Source organism: Pimephales promelas, chromosome 23 (assembly GCF_988280905.1).
Source record: "Pimephales promelas chromosome 23, fPimPro1.hap1.1, whole genome shotgun sequence".
Classification (NCBI taxonomy): domain Eukaryota; kingdom Metazoa; phylum Chordata; class Actinopteri; order Cypriniformes; family Leuciscidae; genus Pimephales; species Pimephales promelas.
The window spans coordinates 1,417,916-1,445,511 of NC_142791.1; the positions used below are offsets into that span (position 1 = coordinate 1,417,916).

Below are 27,596 nucleotides of genomic sequence, written 5' to 3' on the forward strand. Positions count from 1 at the left end.
TCGTTCGTTGAACGAACCAAATGACACGAAAAAAGATTTGTGCATTTTGATGCAGGAGAGTCACGAACGTGCATCACAGAACAGAGCAAGGCGACCATTTGTGCTTATAAAACTTGAGCAATCGTATCGCTTAATAAGACCCTTATTCATCGTCTGGAATCGTTTAAAGCCCTTTGAACAGTTTGCAGTTTGTACTGAAACTCTCATTCAGACCTTGAACAGTTTGGACCCCATTGAAGTCCATTATATGGAGAAAAATCCTGGAATGTTTTCATCAAAAACCTTAATTTCTTTTCGACTGAAGAAAGAAAGACATGGACATCTTGGATGACATGGGGGCGAGTAAATTATCAGCAAAAGTTTTTTTTTTTTTAAAAGTGAACTACTCCTTTAAGTACATGGCATCGGTTGTCTGTGTGTAACTGCTTAGTGTATTGTTCCTGTCAAATAAACAAAATAAAACAAGGTACATTTGCTGTTCTCTTTTTCATTAATCCAATTGTTGATGGAATATATTTCTATATATGTGCATTATATTTCATTATGTTTGAAAAACAAAATATTTTGGTCATAAAACTAAAATAAAACCAAAACAAAACAAGGTACATATGTGTGAAGAGGCCAAAATGTTCATATGTGGTATAGACAAAAATCTGGGTGGATTCGTTTTCAATTTTAGGTACTACATTTCAAAATTACTGACAATAAATGCTGGTAGATCTCTCTTAAATCCACACACAGCAATCATGTTTTACAGTTTTTTATTTAGACAACCCAAATAAAAAGGCACATAAAACATTGCGCATGTTTACATAATTATTTCTGACAAACTTACATTAAAAAAAATGTAGGAATGTTTTTCTTTCTGCTACTCAGAAAGCCTAGCCTTCGTATATATACAAAATTACCATTGTTAATGTACTAATACAAAAGTCTTATAAAAGGTTATTTAGCTTTTCTTCGCTCACGTCTATCTGTACTCTAAGATCCTCTGAGCTAAACACTTCTGTACAAACATATACATTCAACCGCTTTCGCAGGGGCTCCAGTTCATCGAAACAACATTAGACTCGATTCAAATATCTTCACTTCATTGGATTTCATAATTGGTTTGAATTTGGCAAATAAAAGGCAATTATAATGCATCTGCTGAAGAAATGCATAAACGCTCATTCTGACTCTCCCCCACAAACTAAACTATGGAAACATGCTTTTGTTTGTTCTAGTGTGACGGGAGAATCAAACACACACACGCACACACACGGATCAGGGATTCATTGTGTCTGATCAGGATAAAGCATCCCCTTCCTGAGACTCAGTGCTGGGGTGGACGGCATCCATTCAGACACTCCAGATCATCACATCACAGGCTGTGGCGGGAAAACCACCCACAAAAAATTGCATACAAGTCGAATAATTAGTGTTTTCACTACAGCAGTCTCTTCTCTCTGGCATCTGCTCCATCCACAGGAAGTGGCCGACATAATGTACCTTAATATCCATCACATTGGTGGCCGATCCGTGCGGTGAGTGGCAGCTCGCTCTTCCTACTTCTCAACACAAAATGATAAAACTCTTCAGTTCCAACAGATCGGCATGTAACCACACATTTCCAGAAGCAGTCTGTAAACATTCAGACTGAAGACGTGCTTTTATGGTAAATTGTGCTTCTGGGCTTTAGCTACAAAAAAAGAGTCCAAAAAAGATTCAATATTAAATCACTGGAAGCAAATAAGATGAGCAGGATGGTGCCGCTGTGGAAATAACAGGTAAAATAACTACCCACAAAAAAATATATATATATATATATATAATATATATGAAGAGTTCAGATGCAAAAGCCTCTAAATGCCATTTGAAATTTTCTTCTTTAATGATAATTTTGATCAAACTTGTATATTTAAGTTGTCATTTAAGTGAAATTACTGAACTTAAATATACAAGCTTGATAAAAATTATCATTATAGAAGAAATTTTCAAATGGCACTTAGAGGTTTTTGCATCTGAACTTTTCATATATATATATATATATATATATATATGCACAGAGGGTATGCACGTGATGTCACCGTCGGCCTGCAGTTCCTCACAGTGAGTGGCAAAAAGACTGAGCGGCTGTACATGTTATCAGCGTGAATTCAGCGAAAAACAAACACAACACATATAAAGTGGGAAAGAGCTTTGTGATTGACTGTACGACTAGATTTGACAAAAAAATCGTAGGTATATTTTTACAGACTGCTATAGAAAGAGGAGCAAATGGATCGCTGCAGTTCACAGAAACAACTGGACTCCAGTCAGCCAAAGGTGGATTTGCAGTTATCATTTTGTGTCAATATGCTGAATTTAGCTGTAAAACAATACCCATATATTGTGCATTGTTATATATATATATATATATATTAACAACTCATCAATTAAATTTTTATCATTGCATATTCTGCATTATTGGATGTTTTTTTAATAAACACTGACCCAAAAAAAAAAAAAAAAAAAAAAACTATAAAATTTTAGGGTTGGACGATATGATGATATATATAGGCTATATATAACACTGATATAAGTGATCACCCGGATTTAGACCTACCTATATTGTATTTATATAAAGCGTTCACAGGCAAATTTGCTTTAGCCTATGTTTCGCCGAAATCAGGCAAACATAAACGTCAGGCAACACGATTCCTGGCTGCATGTCAATATCCATGGATCACTGGATCTTTAGTAAGTTGTAAGGTACACTATATTGAGTCCAACATTTAGTTTAAATTGATCAAATTAATAATAAAACTTTATTTTGTATAGTGCCTTTAAAAGTAGTATCTCAAAGCTCAAATTGTTCGTTTTAGACCCATTTTCCCCTATTAAATCCGGTCCTAATGAATTAATTAATTAATTGAATCCAGTCACGCAGCAGATCTTTTGCCACTCAGTCAGGCTGAGGGAGGTTGTTCCGGCGGGAAAGTGACGTCAATGCATTCCCTCTATATAAGAAAAAAAAATTAACAAAATATAAACTAAAACATAAAAAAACATTAAATAAAAAGATCAAACTAATGAATATAAAAAAAAGCTACATAAAACCTAAACCATACAAAATACACAGAAAACAAACAATAAAACCTAAAATAAAGCTAAATTAAATCAAATTAAACTATATTTACAAACAAACATGAATAATTCCAAATCAGTTTCCTAGAATTATTCATGTTCATTTCCTATTTCTAGAACAGGGATCATATAAAAATACACAAAAAAACAATGTTCTAATGAAATCAGGCAACAAAAGTCCAAATTAAAAGGTGTCAATGCGTGACTCCAACCTCTAGATGGCGCTGTTTCGAATGAGCTGGTCATCTACAGTTCAAAAACCCTGTCCCAAATGGCGTACTTGACTCCTCAGATCCACACTTTGTTGAAGTAATGCTCCACAGACTTAGCAGTACGCTTGGCGTGCAAAGGGGGCGCTCTCGAGCACCTTTCTCACCCATAAAATGACACCATATGGTCCATGGACTTCACGGATGCGTGCAAACGAAACCACCGCAATTTTGGACAGGGCCATATTATCATGATATTCATATTTAGATAATACTGGGATAAGCTTTCAGTGCAAGACTCTCTTTCCTTTCTCCAAACGTTTTCTTTTGTATGCAAAAGCTAACATTGGCGACGTAAACAATAAGAAAGGGAAGCTGCCCTCCCCTCAGACAAACTAAAAAGTCGTAAACCGTGACCGGCCGAACACTATTAATAAAAGAAAACAAAAACTGTACCTCTTCAAAGCTGCTACACGGACATCGAAATTAAATTCAAAATTCGAAATTAATACAAAAAAAAATTAAAAATCCCTCCCAATGGAAGCTAAAGTCACTTTCTAATGAATTTTCTTAAATACTGATCACGCCGACATCTCCGTCACTCTCTGCTTATAAAAAAAGTGTTCGAAATGCACATCGAGTATTGCATTCGTCCTTAAAAACGTCCGTCGGGGTTTGAAGTGCTCATGCCGAGCTGCTCACCTCGCGCGCAAAATGCAAACGTATCCAAAGGCAACGGAGAGAGTTGGATCGACCCGTGCTGCTTCATGCCACACAGAAAGGCCGCTTCTACCAGGGAGAAGACGGCAAGACTTGGGACAGGAAGGACATGCTGTCCATTGATCTCATGGCGATGTTGAGCGGGCCGCCGATGTTCATGGACATGGGTGTCGTGATGGCCACCGGGTGGGCGATGTTCATGGGCGCTGTGGCCGGGATGTTGACGGAGGCGATGTTCACCGGGCCGGTGATGGTCACCGGGTGCTGCAGGCTGACGGGAGACGTGATGTTGACCGTGTTGGTGGAGATGTTCATCTGGGCTGCTATGGTCACGGGGTTGCTGGTGTGGCCACGGTTCATTGCAGTGGTGATGGGGGACGAGACCGAGACCGGTGTGGAGGAGGCAGAGTTGCAGACGTCAGTGTTGTCTGTAAAGCACGGAGAAAGAGAAGCGTTTAACACGTGTGTTCAGGGTTCGTGTGTATTCCGCTCCCAAACTCTCTGGGTGTCTAGACTGGGAACCTGTAGACATATGTGAGCATCGAAATTTGTTTGGTAACAGCGGAGACGGAAGAGAGCAAACTGTTACTGTGTGTGTATCTGCTTTTCCACCTTTTTTGTTTCGTTTCATTTTTACCTTTTCGGAGCCCTGAGTGGTTCCACTGCCAGTCTCCTATTTAGAAATAGACAGAGGGTTATGATGGGCAGGCAGCTGAGTGATGCATTATGGGAATTTTAGCAACGCAGGGCTGCAGTATTTATGCTCCGTGTGAATTCACACATGAATATCATTTTAAAAAAGGAGATATTTGTTCATTATCGTCAAGCAGATTCAAGCCCTTTTGTCTAATTCAACAGAAACAATTTAATGTTGCAGATTCAATACAGGTTAAACTCTATTGACAGCATGTTGACATTTAGCACAGAAAAAACGTAAAAAGAAAAAAAAAACCTCATACATCAGTTTGCAAAAATTCTTCATAGAAAACCTTCAAAATGACCTGTTCCACAGATGTTCACTGCATTACAAACAATTATTTTTTATTTTTCATTACCATAATATACTAAATATATAATATAACAAATTATATAATATATATATATATATATTTTTTTTTTTAACTGTGACAAAATACAAAAATATTTGTAAATGTAGGTGTAATAATTATATAAAAAATATACATATATATATATATATATTTGAAAATAATATGAGGTGAGAGAAAATGTATAATTAAGAAAAAGTATAAAAGAGAAAATAGTATAATTAGGTGTAATATAATTAATATAATAAAATTAAATTATTTAATATTATCAATATGTATTGGAGGCAAAAGAAGAAATGATGAATATACCCATTATATTAATATAACCAAAAACATATTCTAAAAATGAATTTTATATATATATATATATATATATATATATATATATATATAAAATTTGCAAACAATTTGAGGTGAGAGAAAACTTAATAGTATAAATATACTTTTAAATATAATAAAAATACAAAATAATATTCTGTGGTAATCAAAGGCATAGTCACAGATGCTGTCAATAAAATGTAGCAGTTTGTTTTGAAACCTGTACAAATAGTTTTGTCTATTAAAATATCCAATAAACTTTCTACAAAAGAAAAAAAAAAAATATATATATATATATATTTATATATTTTTTTTCTTTTGTAAAGAAAAGTGTGTATATATATATATATATATATATATACACACACTCAAGAATCACAGTCAACAAAAAATAAAACAAAAAAATAGCTAATCACTTTCAAAGCAGAAACAGAAATTACAAAACTAAAACTAAACAAAAACTAAACTACATGACAGAGATGGATCATGGAATGGGGATCAGTTTGTTAATTCATGAACAATATCCAAGCAAACATAACGGCACCTATCACTAAATAGCACAACACTTCTGAGACAAACTGAGACCACAAGTATTTCACTCCTTAAATCCTAATTTAAGTAAATAATGACAGTCCAGATTTCCAGAGTACTGCTGACTGCTTCACATTCTTGCGTTAGATCTAGATGAGACCTTTCCCTGACCCTGCTGTCCTCAGAAAGGATCCGGTTCTGTCAGAGCAGTCTCTGCCTAAAGCAAAGCACTGGCCTCCTCCACTGATATGCTTGACTAATTTAATCTCTGAACATACAAATCAAATACCATGACCAATGAAATATGATGGAATGCACAACCAAAGTTCAAAAAACTTCACAAGGGAAAGAAATCCCAGCAGCCATGTTCAAGTATCATTCCAGTACTCAAAAACAATTGCTTTAAATGCTCACTCTCCCATGATTCTTTGTGCTTCACAAGACGACCATTTTCCACCAACCTGAACCATTCCTCCGTCTCAGAAAGAGCTCTGGGCTTAAACCAAAACTCAAAAGTCAAAGGACAGGGATGGGACCAAGCGAAAACGTTTTCAGAATAACCCGTGATATCATGAAAACACTGATTTAAATATACTGTGGATGTTAAAATATGTTGTAAATGGAGTGTCAGACTAAAAAACTATTGAAACACGTTGTCATTCTGGCCAGTTCTCAGTTTTAAAGTCACCTCTGATAAACTAGTGCACTTGAGTATGTGTAAGAGAGTTTGGGAGGGACATCGAAGAGAAGACAGGATGGATCAGAGTATTAGTAGAAGGATGTTGGTGCTAGAGCTACATGAGTCAACGTCGCCGGCTGATTGGCTGTTGGGGCAACCAATCAGCTGCACTTACCTTTGTTACAGGCATTGTTAAAGTTGGTCTGGCCGTGTGTTTTTAAGTGGCTGGTGATGTAGGCAGCGCTCAGCATCTTTCCGCACACGTTGCACGTGACTTTACCCTCGTGCCGAATCATATGCGACCGAAGTCTGTCTTTGGTGGCAAAGGCTGATGTACAGGCCTGTTATGGACACAAAACATGAAGTTTTCCTTGAATCACTTATTACTAATCAAAATGTACGTGTGTGACGTTTTTACTTCAAGAAGTCCTCGTTATTAACCCTTTTAGCGCTAAAGGCGCATTTTTAGATGCATAAATGGGATGAATGGGTTCTGGTTCTTACCGTTACTTGGCATTTGAAAGGTCTCTCTGAGGAGTGAACATGCTTTACGTGGCAGCTGAGATGGTCAGGCCTGAGAGGAGAGGGAAAAATTAAAAACATGGTAGTGTCTGTAACAAAGCCACTTGATTTCTGGTACTAACTGTGTCTGTGAACTTCAGAAAAAGCATTTTTTTTTTGCCTTTTAGGTGCTGTACTTTGCCTTTGAGAGACTTTTGAGACCGTTTTGACGAGTTTGTCTCTAAGTTGCAGATTCATCAGATGCCGTGACCTAGAAAACCTAATGCAGATGTGGCTACACAAGCCATACTGAACACAAACTGATGTTGCTTTCACACTAGAGATTTTGGTTTAGTTTGATTGCCTTGACCAAAGTTTAGCTCCAGGAGCTGGATCGGAGACCTCTGGCCTATAATATTCGGTTTTTTGATTCATGTAAAAGCATCAAGGTGCACAGCAATGAATTGTGCTCGAGTCCATACAGGATTCGGTTCATGTGAACAGCAATGCAACTTGCGATTGTTGTGAATGCAAGCTGAATATTAACATATTTTGTGGGGATACACTACAGCTCCATAAAGGATGCATTAAAGGATAATGGAACCCTAAAACACTTTTTTTGTGATTATAATTTTTTATTTGAAATTATTATAACAAATTAAACAGCTAGAATAACCTAACCCTAAAAAAAAAAAACAAAAAAAAAAAACACTTTTTTTTTTAACCTTGAAACCATGTTCTGGACAAATGTGGGCAAAATAGTTGATTTATTTTTAAAAAATACTTTCCGGTACTAGACTTGGCTACTTTTCCTAAGTTTGCCTCATAAACACACAATTTTTTTTGACTCAATTCTACAATGTTAAAACTCCTTAATCTTGTATTTGGGTCGAAAATGGGCACCCATAGAAATGAATGGGAAAAACTGTAATTTAGAGCATTCTAAAATAAGCCAACATAAGACACCAGGTGACAGCAAAGTCACTTCATCTTTAGGTTTTAGCTCTAAGAACTTATTGGAATGATAATTTAATGCAGTTTAAAAAAATAAAACATAAAAATAAGCATAATTTACATAGAAAATATGGTACTTTTTGAAGTAAATAAATTCAAAAATATCCCAAAAATAAATAAAAACACCATAAATGGATAGGAAAAACTTTATCAAAGACAGTGATATAACATTAGGATCACACCTGAGTCCTCTGTGCCCACATTTCTCCACAATCACAGGATTAAGGGCTATAAAGTGAATATGGTTTGAGGGCTACGATGTTGACATATGTACAGGCTCCACATCAACAAAAACAATGATAGCTCTCATGTTTATTAAACTGGGAAAAGTTTTTTTTTTCTGAGCCATTTCGGTATTCCAGTTTAAAAAGCAAAGTTGAACCAACGTCATGAAAAGTGAGGTATGCTTTAATTTGGAGTGGTGATTGAATGCCGTAGATAGAGACTACATGTCTACATTTCTATTCTAAGAATTAACTCTTAATTCAATCATTGTTCTGTATTATGCATGAGATCGTATTACAGCGGTGAATACGATAGCGTTCAGCTTTGCATTTGGATGCGTTGTAAGTGTGTTTCCTCAGAACAGTAACACAAAAGTGTTGTTTGCATTCTCCCGATGATGCGGTCAGAGCAGGGGTTTGACTACCAACACATGGAAAATATGACAATATTTAATAACAGATGTATGAGAGAGCTTGTATCTGAGATACTGCAAGAAACACAGCAATGAGTTTAAATAATCAAAACAAGACAATTCAAACAATATGAAAACTAAAAATTATAATAGTATATCTCAATGACAATACAATAACACTGTTTCTGATGTTTAGATTTAAAGTTTTGCTACCTTAGTCACAACTTACATTTATATTACACAATTTTTTTTTTGCACTCGCAATTTAGGAACAAAATCAGCAGTCTAAAATGGGCATATGGAGGAGAACAATTGAATTCAGGTTTACAAAACACACTAAATATGAATGTGTCGACCTGCCAGAGGAGTCTGGGACATTGTGTTTCAGGTGTTTTTCTCAGGAACAGCCCGAGCTCTTTTCATCTCGGCGCTTTGACTTGTGTCAGTGCGTGATTAATAATCCAAGGATTAATTTCAGGGATAGTGAGGCCTCTCTGATGCTTTTCTGGATATTCAGAGACATTATAGACGAGACTCCTAAAGCAGCCGTGTGTCTGTGGCCCCTGAGTGACTCAAAGGAAAGCCCAGCACTGATCCTCTAAGACAGAACAAACAGGAGGGAATAACAGAGGAATAAGAGCACCCCCCCCCCTACTCCTGTTCACGCAGACCCTCGGCATGCTGGGCCCTACAAAGGAAGCCAGTCAGATCCATTCACAACAACTATAAATCAGCCAGCGGCAGCCAATAGGAACGAGATGAAATTAACATCATCAGAACAGCAGATGGTGGGTTCAGCTCGAGCCTTGAACACATATTTCAACAGACAGTATTAAATGCACTGACATCATCAGAATCCACACACAGCAGCATTTTATGCGGTATGGAAATGAGTTATTACTACTTTTAACATCTGCTATTAATGTATATATTTCAAAAAAAAAAAAAAAAAAAAAAAAAACACCGGGTTCTTTTTTAAAATCAACCTTAAATTATATTTTTTAAAAACTAAAACCAAAATGATATATGATGTTCGTTTCATTACTGAACTACTAAATCTACCATGTAAAATTATGATTTTTAGTCTCTTTTTAGCTTGTAGTCTGATTCAAATACGGGTTGAATTTATCCAATGAAAATTAAAAAACAACAACAACAACATTTCTAAGAAAGTTATAGTGACTAATCAAATGAGTCGGTCAAAAACACTCGTGTCTCAAACCAAACCATCGCTTAAATCTGCATTTTAAAATGTACTTTATTCCTGAATCCTAATATGCTGATTTAATGAAAACAGTCTAATACCCCTTGCTGAAAACAGCGATGCATGTAGCCCTCAAACCGTATTCACTTTATAGCCCTTAATCCTGTAATTGTGGACAAATGTGGGCACAGAGGACTCAGGTGTGATCCTAATGTTATATCACTGTCTTCGATAAAGTTTTGTCTATCCATTTATGGTGTTTTTTTATTTTGGGGGTATTTTTGACTTTATTTACTTCAAAAAGTACCATATTTTCTATGTAAATTATGCTTATTTTTATGTTTTATTTTTTTAACTACATTAAAATATCATTCCAATAAGTTCTTAGAGCTAAAACCTAAAGATGAAGTGACTTTGCTGTCACCTGGTGTCTTATTTTGGCTTATTTTAGAATGCTCTAAATTACAGTTTTTCCCATTCATTTCTATGGGTGCCCAAGATTATGGAGGGTTTTTTTTTCACCCACTTAACATTGTAAAATTGAGGCAAAAAAAAAAGTGTGTGTGTTCAGGAGGCAAGCTTAGGAAAAGTAGCCAAGTCTTGTACCAGAAAGTATTTTTTTAAAAACAAATCAAAACTATTTTACCCACATTTGTCCAGAATACGGTTTTACGGTTAAGAATTATTTGATGATTAGAAAGTGCAAAAGAACGACATTTATTTGAATTAGAAATATATTGTAACATTATAAATGTCTTTTGATTAGTTTAATGCATCCTGGCTGAATAAAAAAAAAAAATTATCAAAAAGGGAGGGGCTTCATTAAACAACCAGAAATGTTCAGTGGAATCTGAACCAGAATCATTAAATTCATTTTAATTCTGAACTTCTAAAATCAAACACAAGCCAATTTCCATGAAACGCAAAAGCCCACATACCTTGAGAAGCCCTTTCCGCACACTGAACAGACGTAGGGTTTGTGGACGCCCCCGTCGTGCGAGCGCACGTGGTACGTCATGCGATCTTTCCTCTTAAAGCGCTGCTGGCATATAGGACACTCGAACGGTTTTTCGTCCGAGTGCGACAGCTTGTGACGGTTCAGATGGTAAACGTCCCGGAAGGCTTTCCCGCACATTTCACAGCCGTGGTTCTTTTTTACGGGCTTGGGTGGCTTTTTGGGAGCACTGTGCTGGGTCACGTTGGACATGGACGTGGAGGACATGATAGTGGAAGCGGAGGACGTGGAAGTGGTCGGCGTGGAGAGGATGCCGGCGACGGTCGAGATGTAGGAAGGGTCGCCCGTGGTCTCGCGGGGCATGGTGGAGATGAGCGAGACCATGGTGGGCGCCCCCTGCGCCGTCTTCTTGGGTCTGGACACCATTTTGATGCCGGTGTGGCAGGACTCGTGGCGGCGAAGGTGGTAGCTGTCACGAAAGGCCTTGTTGCAGTAGCCGCAGATGAACGGCGTCTTGCTCTTGTGCTCTTTCTTGACCACGACCATCGGACCGCCCCCTCCAGCGCTCCCACCCCCTCCTCCCCCGGTCCCGCTGGCTACATTGTCCTTGAGGAGCTCGGCTGCGCTGACAGGGGGCTTGTGGTCCAGCGGGATGGGCATCACAGGCTTCTGGTCCTGTGGCTCAGAGTTCAGCAGTGGCAGCAGGCTGTTTGGCGCCACCTGGTGCTGGTGGTGTAGGGCTTCATTAGCCTGCTGTAGAGAGAAAACCGGACCGGGGCAGGAGGTTAAAGGGTGTGACGTACTGGCAACAGTTTTTAATTACAGCATTGGCAGAGAACAATTGACCTATGGCTAGGGTTGGGTATCGTTTGAATTTGAACGATTCTGATTCCGATTCCTTGTTTCGATTCCAGTTCCTAACGATTCTCGAATCCGATTCTTTCAAGAGGCAGGGTCAAAAAAGTTGCTAACCAACGGTCTTTCTGAAGGAAATACTCCTTCTGTGACAAATTTATTTTTAGAAAAGTGAAGCCACAGTTTGGACCGCCGACGTAAGCTACTCATGTTCGACTCGCGCGGTTATCCCAACACTTCCGCTAGACGCTTCTTCGTTGGTGTTGTTCAGTGGTTTCTTCTTCCGGACGGCGGACTGTGAATATCGAAAGTAGGAATCGAAATTTTAACTTTTGAACGATTCCAGGAAAAATCGTCGATTCTTCTCGAAAAATTCTCGATACCCAACCCTACCTATGGCTAAGCCACGCCCCCTCCACTTACTCGGACACACGGTCAACACTCGGGGACGGGCGCTATGGCAGCGGTCACAGTCGGAGACATTTCACAGGAGGCAATTGGTGACTTTTGGAGACAGAAAGATTATATATCATCTCGAAGTCACCGAAAGGGCCTTAACTATGCATTGAGCGTTATATTAATAATTTTATTGTTGAGAAGGTCGATGAAAAGCTTCAGCTCCAGGCAAAAATGTACAGGTCACAGTGTTAACGTGATAACCTGCATATCGTCACCATCATTGTTTGGTGCTACAGTATTTACATCAATCATTCAGCACAATATTGTTAACATTTGATATCTCGGTTATTTACAGATACGTTAATGAAGATAAGTGACGATGTACAACGCAGCAAGAAGCTAATGTTAGCCTAACGTTACGTTAGAGATTTTAAAGATAACGTTCAAATACGTTGTTGACTTAACTTAGAACAGATGTAGACAAGTTTAGTTGGTGTTGTGGTCGACTGCATAACTTAACCCAGAGCAGACACTTATCTCGGTTGAGAGATGTGGATTGGGAAAGGGAAAAAAAACACACACCGTCGCCCAGCCTCTCGGAAACCTAGTGTCGGAGCTGCATGAACCCCATACACACCGTTTGACCATTTTAAACTTAAAATGCCAAGAAAAAACCAATGAAAACTGACTAACTGCAATGCATTTCAATGGACGTGGAAGCAGAGGATGTACAAGTGTATTGGGTTAGCTGCGCTCTGTGATTGGCTCATCGCGTTTGAGGTCAATTGGGATGACTTTATAAATACAAGTAAATGCAATTAAAAATAATAGTAGTAATAAATACTAAAAAAAATTAAAATAAAATAACACCACAACAGTAAAAAAATAATAAAAATATACAATAAAATGGAATTTGATAATGGGACGCTATATAATATAAATGTCAGTATAATAAACTAATCAATTAAATATTAAATAAATCAATCAATCTCAGCTGTCGTGTGCCGAATCCCGACCTCAAAAAATAATACATAAACTTGTGGTCGGTTTAAAAAAAAAAACTTTTCATCCAGTGACATGGTTTGCAAGTATTCCCAATAATATAAATAAAGAATTTTACATGCTATAAGCAAAGCCAGCCAGCAAACGTGGCATAATCTTTACATTAGAAAAAAAAAATCAATATATTATTTACTATAAATAAAAATAAATAATAACATGATCCATATGCACACACAAACACATACCTATTCGCAATCGCAATACAGATACACAGATATGAAAACGGTCTGTGATACACCGGTCTTCACATTTATTTTACTGCGTGTTCTTCTGTGTTCTCATCAGCAGCCTGTGGGGTGACTAACGATGAGCAGAAGTTCAGGAATGAACACACACGCTCACGTTACATACATACAAACACACACACACTGGACACGACAGCTGGCAGGAGGAAGAGGCACTCCATTGTGAAACATCTCATTAAATCAAATGAGTCAAGTTTCTCCTCTTCAAACAGAAATCATGCTGGGCTAATGACCGGATTCAGAATTCCTGATTCAGAGTGATTCACAGTGTTATCAAATGTGTCATCCTGGCCCCAAACTAACGGCACAGATTACGCTGCAGTCGCGATCGAGCGCACGCCACGCTAGCATGAACACAGGACTGAGCCTCTCTCTTATTAACTGAACTCAAAAACAACACCGGCCCGCGGAGGAATCTAAATCTGTCCGGCGTAAACCGATCTGCCGAGATGCTCCCGGTTCTTCATGTGACTGCTAAATTAACCGTAACGCAAGAGAGATGATTCAGCGAGTCAGAAACAAACAAACTAAACCTGTGAATGAGATGACAAGGACTTCAAGAGAAACGAGCGAGATTCAGCACTTAGACAGCTCTGATTAGTGGACAGGAATATGAAACATTGATTTAGAAATTGATAAGCAACACACCTGCTGATATCTCTATGCATTTCACATGACACCAAGCTTCATGCTTTTATGACAAAAAACTATTCTACAGCAAATGTAATCAAGAAATGATGCAAGTGTACAAAAATCAATACTTTCATATAAATATAAATTTAAAAAAATAAACGTTAAAAAATTTCTATTTCAAATAAATGCAGTTATGAACAAAATCAGCATGTGACATTAAAGACTGGAATAATGGCTGATTGTCATCACAGGAATAAATAAAATTATTATTATACAGTATTTAAAGTTTTAAAAGCGCTTTAAGAGGAATAAATATTTTACTATTAAATTTTATAAATAATAATTATTAAATATTATTAAATTATAAATATTAATATTTTAATATGAGTGTTTTTACAAACAAAGTATAAAATATAAAATATTTTAAACATTTAATTTAATTTAAAATTGAACCCCAGACAGTAATGTATATTAATGGAAAACATTACCTTCACATAAACAATAAACAAAGAAATGGATGAATTTTCAAAGTCTAAATTTGGCAAATATTACCCTTAAGATGTATAAGAACAACAAGGAATGCAATCCAGAGTAGTTAAACAAATGATGCAATTTTATGATGTGAGATCCTGACGTACTATATACTTAAAAAGCACGTACTGTCCTATTATAAGGAAATTATTTACTTTGACAGATAAAAGTCAAGTATGTGAATTGGGATGCAGCCAATATGAACAACACAACAGGCCTGGAAAGTGGAAACAGAGGTGGATGTTTGTTTGTTTACTGAGGCTTCTGGGAGGCTGGACACACTCCTTCAGTTCTCCCTTACACACACAAACACACACACACACACACACACACAAACACACAGGCCAGGGGCAAAAGCTTACAGACACTCGCTGCAAACCTCACAACCACCTGCCCCAGCAGACACTGATCATCTCTGAGCAAACCAATATACAGTGAATCAATCTATGAATGAACGGCCCAAACGAACTGATTCGCTAAAATGAATCAAGACTCCTCAATGCTCCCACAGCCTGAGGCCCTTAAAAGACCGGCAAACACACTATTGATGTTCAATGGAGCATCTAAAACAGGCACAGCCCCCAAAAACTGAGAAACAGCCCCAAACCAGCTCTGTTGAAGAAAAGAAAAATCCACTCGCTGCACACAACTAATGAGCCAAAATCATATGTAGATTTTAAACCAGAACAAAGTCAGCAAAAGGTCAAAGGTGGCATTATTAGGGCTCGGCCCCTGAGGGCACGTCTTCGCCTGTCATGATAAAACAACAAGGCCTGTCAATTCTCAAAGGCTAAGGAAACACACACACACACACACATAGCCTGAGGGCATCAGGAAGGAGAATGGGTTGATTAGTCATTCTACAAGCTAATTGATTAGTGAGGCAGACTAATTAATTTACAAAAAATATTTTTAACATCATAAAGACAGTTTGAGCATGCTGACAGAGGGGAAAAAGTAGAGTAGAGTTCTTAAACGAAATATCACTTGCGATGAGTGCATGATTTTAATACTCCAAAAGATTACAAAAAAGTGCTATATAGGCTCGTATGCAAAAACAGTATGCCGACAGAGTTGCATGTTCAAATACAAAGTATTCGAAAAAACACTAGCGAAAAGTTACTACTTCCGGCGAGAATCTGAAGTGCGAGTTCGATTGACACTTTACTATCCCATGAGGCCACGGGAGAGGATTCATGAATGGAGGTGAAGGGACGCAACTGACGCTGGAAGGTCACATGATAATTAGGGCTGGGTAATAAATATCGATTTCTCGATATTAATCGATTCTCATTTTTACGAACCGATAGAATCGATTAGTCATCCTGTTTCATTTGAATGAATGCGACATTGTATCGCGGCTGCGCGCATCCAAAAAAAAATCGCAATAATCTTTGTCCTTTGTTACTATTGATATGAAACAAAGTCTCAATTTTCAAATTATGTCCATTTTCTTTAGAAATTCAGAAACATAAATAGCGTTTTGGCGCTGTGGCGTGTTAATCTCTCTTCCGGCTTAATAATACCAGTCACAGCGCCAAATAAACATGAATGAGCATCTGAAAGTGTGTTAAAGATAGAGGACAACTTATCGAAATCTGTATCATGACACATTGATTCACTCAATCAGCGTTTCAACCGTGGAAAGACGTCAGTTAAACAGCTTGTAATCAATGTAGCGTCATATTTACCTCAGAAAACCCACATAAACTCGTTAGTCAGCTAGAAAAAATAACTCTAGAGAGGAGCATTTTGCTAAAAATATACACCATATTACATATGCATTATAATCTTAATGTTCTTCAATATTTAATGCATATTTGAATAAATCTGGCAAGTTTTTATGACAGTCACCATTTAATTGTTTATATTTCATATAATCTTCTTATTATAAAATAAATAAAAGTGTAATTGAAGTGTTTGTATAGCTACAAAACAGTTCATTATTACCTTCATATTAGGCTAATGAAGCCTATAGGCTACAACTAGACTCCCATAGTTTACAGCATTTAAGAGATTTGATTTCCTTGAGAAAATTTGCCATTTATTGTAACTCATATCCAAAATAATCATTACTGAATCGAATTGCAAGCTTGTGAATCGAAATCGAATCGAATTGTGAAATTTGTGTCAATACCCAGCCCTAATGATAATGATAACATGCCGGATCTTTTACGTCCAGATTACAATCATACTATATAGAACAGGGATCCATCCAGACTGCGACCATTTTTTGAGAATGTGCGAGTTAAAATTGTATGTGGTCGCACATGTTCAAGCAGTCCGTAACTTATGTTCAAAATGAACGAGTAGGCTACATCATGAATCCATTTTCCAAACCGTGTTTTTGACTGATCCTGAATCACGACGGTATGCCTATAATAAGTGTTTATATTCGGATGCGGAGTTGCCCAGTGCCTGCGTGACTCGCCATAGACATTAATGGAGAGAAGTAGCTCCGCCTACAGTGTTCTTCCGCGAGACACGTGCAGTTTATTTACTGACCAACGTAGATTAACACAAAGTGGTCAAGCATCAAACTAGACGCGAATTTGACGCGCGATTCGCGTCCGGTGTGAATGCACAGTAAGGAGTGTTTTATTTTTACATTTGATTATTCAGTTTCTGTTGTTAAATAAACCTAATATAGGCCTACCTGAAACCCTAAACCCACTGGTTTACACTCGGGATGGGCAACGATTAATCGCATCCAAAATAAAAGTTTATGTTTACATAATATAAGTGTGTGTAGTGTGTATAATTAATTTGTATAAATACCCACACATGCATGTACATATTTGAGAAATATGTGCATGTATATATTTTATATATATTTATTCACAATTATTATATATAAATATAAATATTTGATATATTAATGACACATTTTTCTTAAATATATACATGCATGTGTTGGTATTTATATATACAAATTAATTATACACACTACACACACACATATATTATGTAAACACAAACTTTTATTTTGGATGCGATTAATCGTTGCCCATCCCTAGTTTACACTGACATTAAAACTACATACTTTGTATGTTATGCTGCAGTAAAAACTGCTGTTCACTTTCAGAAGTTGTAGGGACGCTTTCTTCTCACAAAAAGAATGAGAAACATGTATGTTGGTTTGGTTTTGTGATATTTAAATATCATTTAAATGGTGCAGCCCTAGAGAGCAGAAGAGAGAAAGATGTCAAAATGTGTTAGAGATACTCACACAGCAGTGTGTAATTTAATGGCAAGGTAATATAATACAAAGTAATGTGTTACAACATGAAATTTTATAAAACTGGAGAACAACTAGGGCTAGTTTTATAATGTTAACATATTTTGCATATGCTTAATCAAGAGCAATGCTGTTGGTCTCTGCAGACGACACTGCAATTAAGATGCGTGCTTTTCTGCAATCACGAAGAGGGCAGGGTTAAATACCTGACCTCTCGCATTCAGCGTCATCCATCCATCTCGCACGACTGACCGCGACGCAGGCGGACGCAGGGCAAGAAAAACGAATGCTTCTTTCTGCTCCTTATTTCATCTGCTCCATTGTGATAGACATAAATCGGAGCGGGGATGCCCTCACGGATCCGCAGGGGGTCTTTGTGCGGGAGTCTTCTCCGATTTGGTTCCTCTATTCATGAGGAGAACTGCATATCTCCACACACACACATACACACACTTCCTATAGCATCCCAGTCATCATTTTACTGGGTACGTCTGGGGATGCAAGTCTAGACTAGGCCACTCTGTGTGTGTGTGTGTGTGTGTGTGTGTGTATTTCACGAGCATGTGACGCAGAATGACTGTAGCCCTGCTGCGTCTTCACGCCACTCTGACAATTTTGATACAAATCGGCTCTGAAGGCTGAGGTCAGTGTAACGTAAATAACAGAGAAAACGAGTTCAGCGAGAGAATAAGCAGTTTTGAAAAGCCAGCGGCCGCACAATGGAGATCCGCAACGGGCCAGAGCTGGATGCTGAAACACATGGTAATTCATTTTCGAGTAAAGCTTTCTTAAATTTGAATTTGAAAAGAAACAGCAAAGAAGAAAGAGTGATTAAATGGGCAAAAAAAAAACAGTACAAAAGGAACAGGGTGCTTGTGGGAAGGCAAACAGCTCATAACAACACACAACCCAGCTGTTTACAACTATTAGACCCTAAAGGACAAATCCCAGCATAATCGCCCTGCAGTACACACATTTTCACACACACACACACACGAAGGTTGCGTTTTACTGGGACTAGGGACGGGCGGTATGACCACAATCTTACATCATGCTATGAGTAACTGTATACATTAAAAAAAGAACGTATTTATATAAATATATTCATATTTTACATGGGGTTAAATATTTAAAATAACTGATGTATAAAGTATTTTACATATATTTATAAAAAATTGCACATATGCATACATGCATATTATACGGTCCTATATATATATATATATATATTAGGGCTGTCAAACGATTAATCGCATCCAAAATAAAAGTTTGTGTTTACATAATATATGTGGGTGCACTGTGTATAATTATTCTGTATATATATAAATACACACACATGCGTGTATATTTAAGAAAAAATATTAATTACATATAAAATATTTATATTTATATATAATATAAATTATATATAAATCTTTATACAGTATATACATTAAAATATTTCTTAAATATATACAAGCATGTGTGTGTATTTATATATATAAAATAATTACACACAGTGCACCCACATATATTATGTAAACACAAATTTTAATGTTGGATGCGATTAATCACGATTAATCGTTTGAAAGCCCTAATATATATATATATATATATATATATATATATATATATATATATATAGTATAGTAGTCAATAGACCATTAAAAAATGCTATAAATTTAAATTTTATTGAAAATGAATTAAATGTAACAATAAATAATTAATTAATAAATACTTAATAAATAATTATTTTGGATGCGATTAATCATGATTAATCGTTTGACAGCCCTAATATATATATATATATATATATATATATATATATATATATATATATAGTATTGTAGTCAATAGACCATTAAAAAATGCTATAAATTTAAATTTTATTGAAAATGAATTAAATATAACAATAAATAATTTTTTTCTTCAATAATCTAGACTTAAATATTTTAAACAAACAAGTGTTTACTCAATACATTGAAAAAAATATATATAATTTCATAACATTTGAATACATAATACACACTTTTTTTAAATAAACTTCACAAACAAAAGATGAATGATAAATTCATGTTTCATCATGTTCAACAGAAGACTGCAATACTGTAAATATACAGTAAGCCATATATAAAGTCACCGGATTATTTGATGTTGGATTTTAAAACCACACCTTTGGATAAATTGTTGCATGAACAATATAACAGACTGGTGTGTTGACACATTTAAACCATATGATGATATAAAGCATCATACCACCCAGCCAATAACGGTGACGCTGCAAGAAACGCATCCTGCCATTGGACAGAGCGTCCCAGCAAACATTTCCACTCCGGTGACGGTGAGTCGACAGAGGCACGGACTCGGATGAGCAACAGCACATTCACTCATCATGAAAAGTTCATCTTCCGTACAAGAATGAAAGTCGAAAGCTAGGAGATGACTGTGTCCGATCAACAAATGAAGGACGCTTTAGGAGTCAGTCACTCATGAGTCACAAACCTACATCAGCTCAGCTCGGTGATAAATGGATTACAGGAATTCTTCTTTCTCCAGGCTACACTCAGTTATTATGGGTCAAAATGACAGACTAGCCGTCGAACAAACGATTAGCTGTCATCTAGTTCACCTTAAAAACAGGTTAAACTCCTAAAAAGAGCATCACTTGAATGATTTGCCCAGTCACTCACTAAAACACCAACTGAAGTGATTCACCCTCAAAGTGAAACTCGCACCAAGTCAATGACTAAAGCCCAGTCTCCACATTCATTGATTCACTATGATGCGCTACCAAACACACAATCAGAGTGAAACAGTTGCCACAGGTTTCAGCCTGATCTATATTAATCACAACCTCTTTTCATTGAGAAGAGAAATAGACATTATAAACAGACTTTGTGTGGTGGCATGCGTCACATTTAGAAGGATCGAACTTGTCTAATCTCAATTTGCAAGTAATGACTGTGAAATGACAGAACTTCAAGGGCAAAACAGAACCCCAAATGCTTATGGAAATATTATATCAGGTTTATTAAAGCAAACATTTTCCCCAGGATCTTTTCAGACGAGTCATATATTAAAGTATGTTTCACTTTCACACTTACAAACACAATTACATAGGCAATAAAGAAGAGCTGCAGAACTCAACTCATCCACATATGGCTCAACATGTGCTGAACACAAAGCATGTAATCAAAAGCACAACTCTTTCCCTGACATGTTACCCCACAGTAATTTATAGTAGAAGAACATACACTGACATCAAAAAGTCATGATATGACCAGAGGAACCAGGTGCAACAGCCAATGCACAAAGCAGAAAGTTAAACTTAAGCCTGGAGGATACAAGTGACTAAGAGAGCAATCCAACTGAACACCTCATGAAGTGAGTTTACATGTGAAGTAGTCCTTAGCATCTGAGTCACCAGAGCAGCTCATTATACTTGTATTTATTACTATCCCAAAGCTGATATTTAGATAGATACGTTTATACACATTGGCCAAATGGAAATTATTCAATCTTTTTTTATTAAAAAATAATAAAACATCGACTATAGACATTTCAGATATTAATTTCTGTAACTTTTCATGAGAGATGCGATGGATAGCGACACAGAGATAGTGACAGAAATAGGAGCAAACAGAGTAAAAGATCTATATAGGAATGGATAGAGAGATGGATGAACAGACGGGAAATATCCATCAGATAGACGACAGAGACAGAATAACAAGAGAGATAGAGTAAAGACAGATAGGGGAGATCAACCGAAACAAACTGATTGATAGAAGGCTATATCTAAAGAGATAAGAGGAGGAAACAGGGATACGGTGTTAGATCTACAGAGATAGATGTGTAAACAACACTGAGATTGAGTGTTACTACTACATCTATAGAGGGAGCGCAGCTGGGCGCCCGGGACTCATCTTACTATTGTTTTGCTCCAACTGCTCTGTTTCAAATATCTCTGTTCATAAAGCAGACTGAAGCGGGCAAGCCGGCAGCATCAGTGAGACTGCGCAGACTGCGTGTGTGTGTGAATGTGTGTGTGCTTAAGAGAAAGAGTTCTCACCTGGAATAAGAAAGAGCTCCAGCTCTGCTCCATCATCGCGTCTCACTCACAGAAACAAAGCGCTCAACATGGCAGAGCGAGACTTCCGCCACCCCGCGGACCGTACCACTCGCGGGACGGGGGGATACATCAGCGGTCTGAATCGTTTAATTAATAAAATACCATTCAGTTCTACATTATGGTGATATATAAACATATGTATAGAAATATTTCTTTACGAGGCGCCGTGTCTATGCTCTCGGGGGCGAATGTCATGAAGTTCTGAATTTAGCGGTTGTCGGAACACCCCTGTTTTTCATCTCCATCTTGATAAACTCTCGGGACGCTCCAAAAAACAGGATTGAAGAAGTTGATGAATAGCGCGGAACTGTCGCGAGACTCGTCATAACTCACTGCGCGAGACTGACTGCAAGATTTATCTGCATTGAACATTCTCCATCCTTATCTGTAGTAGTTTTAATATATTTACTTATAATGCAGCGTTATGCATCTTAATGGATTAATCTAAGAGACTTGCCTCTTTTACTGAAACTTTTCAGTTAAAAAATATGTGTTCATAGATTCGTTCAGCGTCCCTATCTGTGTTCGAAATCACCCAATACCTTCATTCACTATTATTCCCTACATGAGTGCACAAATATAGTACACTTGAGTGAATGAAAACGTGAGAGCAGTTTCGGACACCGGGGGCACCGGTGCTGTTTAATAAATTTGAAACTTAGAAAACGGGCAGCTCCAGTAGTTTTTTTTTTCTTTCTTGTACTCTGTTATGGAAACTAGCATGTGAACAATTGAATAATCAACCAAAAATAAATGTATAACTGTAGGCTTTGATATAAAGTTTTACACAACATTGGACAAGCAGTTTGGAAAATGGATGGATAGATGGATGGATGATTTAGCTGCGATCTTCTAAGATGCGGGAATTTATTCGGCGTGACCCTCACTGTGCATTATAGGTATTCTAGCTGTTGAGTGTACATAGCCTAAGTATATCAGTTGCACTAGCCTATTTATTGCAGTATTGAATAAGGGCACTCTGTAGGTCCATTGTGGCTTCGGACACCACTACAAATGTTTCCTCAAATAATTCACTATGTAAAGGGCACTATACAACTAAGCTGACGGAGATGGTCCTCATTGCAGAACACGAAATTCAGGGGGAGGAGTTGGATCCAGATCCAACTCCTCCCACCTTACATATACCTAAACCTACCCATCTCCGCCCCCTGATCCCTAACCCCACCCCTAATCCTACCCATCTCCACCCCCTGATCCCTAACCCCACCCCTAATCCTACCCATCTCCACCCCCTGATCCCTAACCCCACCCCTAATCCTACCCATCTCCGCCCCCTGATCCCTAACCCCACCCCTAATCCTACCCATCTCCACCCCCTGATCCCTAACCCCACCCATAATCCTACCCATTTCCGCCCCTGATCCCTAACCCCACCCCTAATCCTACCCATCTCCGCCCCCTGATCCCTAACCCCACCCCTAATCCTACCCATCTCCACCCCCTGATCCCTAACCCCACCCCTAATCCTACCCATCTCCACCCCCTGATCCCTAACCCCACCCATAATCCTACCCATTTCCGCCCCTGATCCAAACCCCACCCCTAATCCTACCCATCTCCGCCTCCTGATCCCTAACCCCACCCCTAATCCTACCCATCTCCGCCTCCTGATCCCTAACCGCACCCCTAATCCTACCCATCTCCGCCCCCTGATCCCTAACCCCACCCATAATCCTACCCATTTCTGCCCCTGATCCAAATCCCACCCCTAATCCTACCCATCTCCGCCTCCTGATCCCTAACCGCACCCCTAATCCTACCCATCTCCGCCCCCTGATCCCTAACCCCACCCATAATCCTACCCATTTCTGCCCCTGATCCAAACCCCACCCCTAATCCTACCCATCTCCGCCTCCTGATCCCTAACCCCACCCCTAATCCTACCCATCTCCGCCTCCTGATCCCTAACCGCACCCCTAATCCTACCCATCTCCGCCCCCTGATCCCTAACCCCACCCATAATCCTACCCATTTCTGCCCCTGATCCAAATCCCACCCCTAATCCTACCCATCTCCACCTCCTGATCACTAACTCCACCCCTAATCCTACCCATCTCCGCCCCCTGATCCCTAAACCAACCCCATCCTATCTATCTCCGCCCCTGATCCCAAACTCCACCCCTAATCCTACCTATCTCCACCCCCTGATCCCAAACCCCACCCCTAATCCTACCAATCTCCACCCCTGATCCCAAACCCCACCCCTAATCCTACCCATCTCCACCCCTTAGATCTGGATTTAACTCCGCCCCCTGGATCTTGTGTACTGCAATGAGGTGCGACTGCAATGTCGGGCTGTTTTTTAACGCGGGTTGGCATAGTTTTTCCGATGTGTTCCCTACCGTTGGCTCTAGTCGGACACCGTCTGGGTTTTTAGGACTGATTCAGCTTGTTGAATCGGCGTCGGTTCGTCGGTGAGAGAGTGAACTCTGATGGCTGTTTAGGACCTGGCCGCTGGTCTGGAAGAGGAATGGCCTCTAATAAATAATTGTGGTCAAAATCCAGGTGTTTCAGTCCCATTGAGACACACAATAATGATTAGCTGAAGACAAAGAGACAGTTTTGGTCTACTTTAGGATCGTTTTATAATGAAGAGCGACATACAGAGCGAATCCTGAACCGAATTAACCTAATAACCCGATTTATTATCAGCAGGGTTCCCTTCTGAGGTCAAAAACGTCAGGCGTTATAAGGGTGTTTTTTTCTAGAAGTATAATAGTTATTTTTGCGTGGCAGTCAAACATTAAACTCTGGTTTCACAGACAAGAGTCCCAGACTAAAATGCATGTTTGAGTTGTGTAAACTCAAAGCAACTTACATTGGTAGGCCTATATTTTAAAATATGTCAGTGCCATTGTTTTGTCTCAAGAGTTTTCTAAAGCATGTTTATAAAAGCTACTTAAATGACCCAATTAAACTAAGGCTTAATCCTGGCTTAATCTAAGCCCTGTTTGTGAAATGAGGACTACAGTTTGTTAAAAGATAAAATAAATTATATAGGATTTCAATATGTCAATCAATAATGTAAAATAGCCTAAATGAATAAAAATAAACCAAATAAACAATATAAATAATTACTTTAATTAAATGTTATTTTATTAACTATAGGCCTACATTAATTATGTTTTACTTTTACTAAAGAACAAATTTTCTGGTATTTTCTGTTTTGAAGGAAATGACCTATATCTGTTTTCCAGAAAGGATCTGTCATGACACTGGTTGGATCAGGTCAGGATCAGATGATTTGGACATTTTGTTCTTGCGGTGAACATGAAATGAAAGGTGACCTGAATATAGCCCTTATTTAGGCATTTTAGCTGAAAAAATCCTCTTCTTCCATGATGATCCTATAGCGTAAGGACCTTTTAAACTGCTTATGTTTGGCACAAAAAAGTCTAAAGACCTGCTGAAGTACAGTGAGGTCAAGTGTGAAGAAATGGGAAAAGCCGAATTACACACATTTAAAAAAACACACTCTAGTAGTAAACCCGGACTGGTAGCTATAATTATGATATACTGTATTTATAATTACGTAAGACTTACATTATAGGTAGATAGATAGATAGATAGATAGATAGATAGATAGATAGATAGATAGATAGATAGATAGATAGATAGATAGATAGGGCTACATATAAATATATATATACAAATAAATAGCGTATATATATATATATATATATTACTGATGTCATGACTCTTTCCAGGTGTATTTCTGTGAATAACTCTTTTCATCACTCCTTTGGCTTTATCAAAACACAGTGAAAATCGGCTAGGTTAATGGTTAAACTTATTTTAACGGTCTTTCCAAACCTGTATGAATTTCTTTCTTCTGTTGAACACAAAGGAAGATATATTGTAGAATGTCAGCAACCAAACAGTTAACTGGACTCATTGACTTCCATAGGAAAAAATACTATATGGAAATCAGTGGGTGCCGTTCCTCAAAATATATTCATTTGAGGTCCAAGTCATACAGGTTTGGAACAACTTGAGAGTGATTATGACGACAAAATTGCAATTTTTGGGTGAAATATCCAATTTTTTTTTATTTTACTTTTTTATTGTAATTTATGCCACTAAACCCACTAAAGCTTTTTGTTTTATAGATGTATTCAGGCTCCAAGACCAGAACAAGAGATGTTGTATTAATATTAATTTAATATAAAATGCATCACAAATGTGCAACAGATGGAGATTTTGTAGATTATTGCGTAACAGGAGAATCATGAAAACATGCAGGAGGGATTAATGCTGTCACAGAGTTGGTCCACAGGAGGGCGCTATGGCCATGCAAACATGCCGTTTTCAATAGGATAATGCAATGCAACTTTTTTTCTACAAAAATTCACAAAGGACATGATTGTTTTGAAAAGACAATAATTTTTATTAAATACGTATAAATGTTTTTAATTTTTTTAATACGTATAAATGTTTTTTTAAATGTTTTAAATCTTTATAATATACATATATATAGGCTATAAGAATAACATTTTAAATATATGTAATATTTAATACAACAAATAATTGTCTTTTCAAAACAATCATGTCCTTTACATGAATATATATATATATATATATAATTTTTTTTGTAAATATAATATTATACACTAATTGTATACAATATGAATAGTGTGCACTCTACTCTTTTAGGCCCATTTATGCTTTTTATTATTCTTTTTAGGACTAATTGATTTCTACATATTAATAAAATCGTATTCAAATTATCAAATTAAAATAATACAAATTATTATCTTTATCTTTCTATCTATATTTGTTTAATTTTTATTTAATTCGTTGCACTGTGTAGGCTATATCAGACAAATTAAAATGTTCAATTATTCTAAGTATCTCTCAAGCTAGAAGTCTCATAGTCATGAGGATCATCATATCCAGCAGGGCTCAGTGAGCCGGGAGCGCGCTCAGCTGATGCGCGCGTCCCACTGACAGTCCAACAGTGTTTCCACAGGACCGGTGCAGCAGTTCAGTGCGCACCGGGGATCGCCAGACTATTTCATCAGTGTTTCAGCGGTAAGTATGTTTATCATTAGCGGTGTTTGTCTTCAGCTCAACGTACAGGTGAACAGACTGTCTGTTTGCTTTTATGCGGAATAAAGAGGCTTAGTGAAGCGCATTACGCGAACCAAAACATTCACCTTAAAGCCATATGATGTGTTTCACTTTATACAAGATCAGAGAAATGATATAAATGCAGGTGTGACTATGTGTAAATACTGCATCAAGGGGCAATATATTAAAGTCACATATCTGAAAAACAAAAATCCGATATACTTTCAGAGCTGAATCAATTCACCATTAGCCTACACGATAGACGCGATTCTGCAGGCGAGGTCAAGTGATTTCGTATCGTAAATAATGTGTTAAATAGTTTTGAGATTAAAAATTAGAGTTTAATTTAATTCAAAGAGGAAGCGTTGAGGGGGAGATGAATCGAGGAGTTTCAGGAAGTGCTTCATATCTACTCGTTTTGTTTGGATAATCGGGAAAACTGATCGATTTAAGATCATCACGAATTTATGGTTCTGTGTTTTATGTCATTGTTTTATTAAATGTATAAACAA

The 27,596-nt window shown here is 37.5% G+C and overlaps 2 protein-coding genes across 6 annotated transcripts in view; one reads left to right on the top strand and one right to left on the bottom strand.

The window, feature by feature from the left end:
* Positions 1 to 1,981: 1,981 nt before the first annotated feature.
* On the bottom strand, positions 1,982 to 22,023 carry vezf1a (vascular endothelial zinc finger 1a). Of its 3 annotated transcripts, none has more exons than XM_039675714.2 (6): positions 21,934 to 22,023; positions 10,906 to 11,675; positions 7,116 to 7,185; positions 6,787 to 6,952; positions 4,675 to 4,710; positions 1,982 to 4,465 (listed from the first exon to the last, which is right to left on the bottom strand). In XM_039675714.2, the coding sequence occupies exons 1-6, from the start codon at positions 21,967 to 21,969 to the stop codon at positions 4,107 to 4,109; spliced, it is 1,437 nt and encodes a 478-aa protein (XP_039531648.1). In that variant the 5' UTR covers positions 21,970 to 22,023; the 3' UTR covers positions 1,982 to 4,106. The 3 variants fall into 3 exon arrangements, with proteins under 3 accessions (XP_039531648.1, XP_088982406.1, XP_039531649.1); XM_089126280.1 differs by lacking the exon at positions 21,934 to 22,023 and adding an exon at positions 12,201 to 12,219; XM_039675715.2 differs by lacking the exon at positions 4,675 to 4,710 and having other exon boundaries at positions 1,983 to 4,465.
* Positions 22,024 to 26,922: 4,899 nt separating this feature from the next.
* The window catches only part of myo18aa (myosin XVIIIAa), a 59,226-nt gene continuing 58,552 nt past the window's right edge, over positions 26,923 to 27,596 (top strand). For all 3 annotated transcript variants that reach the window (XM_089126502.1, XM_089126503.1, XM_089126504.1), the window contains exon 1: positions 26,923 to 27,045. The gene's annotated coding sequence lies outside the window, so the exon portion shown is untranslated. The remainder of the gene's footprint in view (positions 27,046 to 27,596) is intronic.

Bases quoted from the DNA above. Each gene is read 5' to 3' on its own strand.
- vezf1a (XM_039675714.2), bottom strand. From the start codon at position 21,969: ATGATGGAGCAGAGCTGGAGCTCTTTCTTATTCCAG. The intron at 7,186-10,905 runs GTATGTGGGCTT...CTCTCCTCTCAG, and splicing joins TGCGGAAAGGGCTTCTCAAG to GCCTGACCATCTCAGCTGCC. The intron at 4,711-6,786 runs GTAAGTGCAGCT...ATTTCTAAATAG, and splicing joins TAACAATGCCTGTAACAAAG to GAGACTGGCAGTGGAACCAC.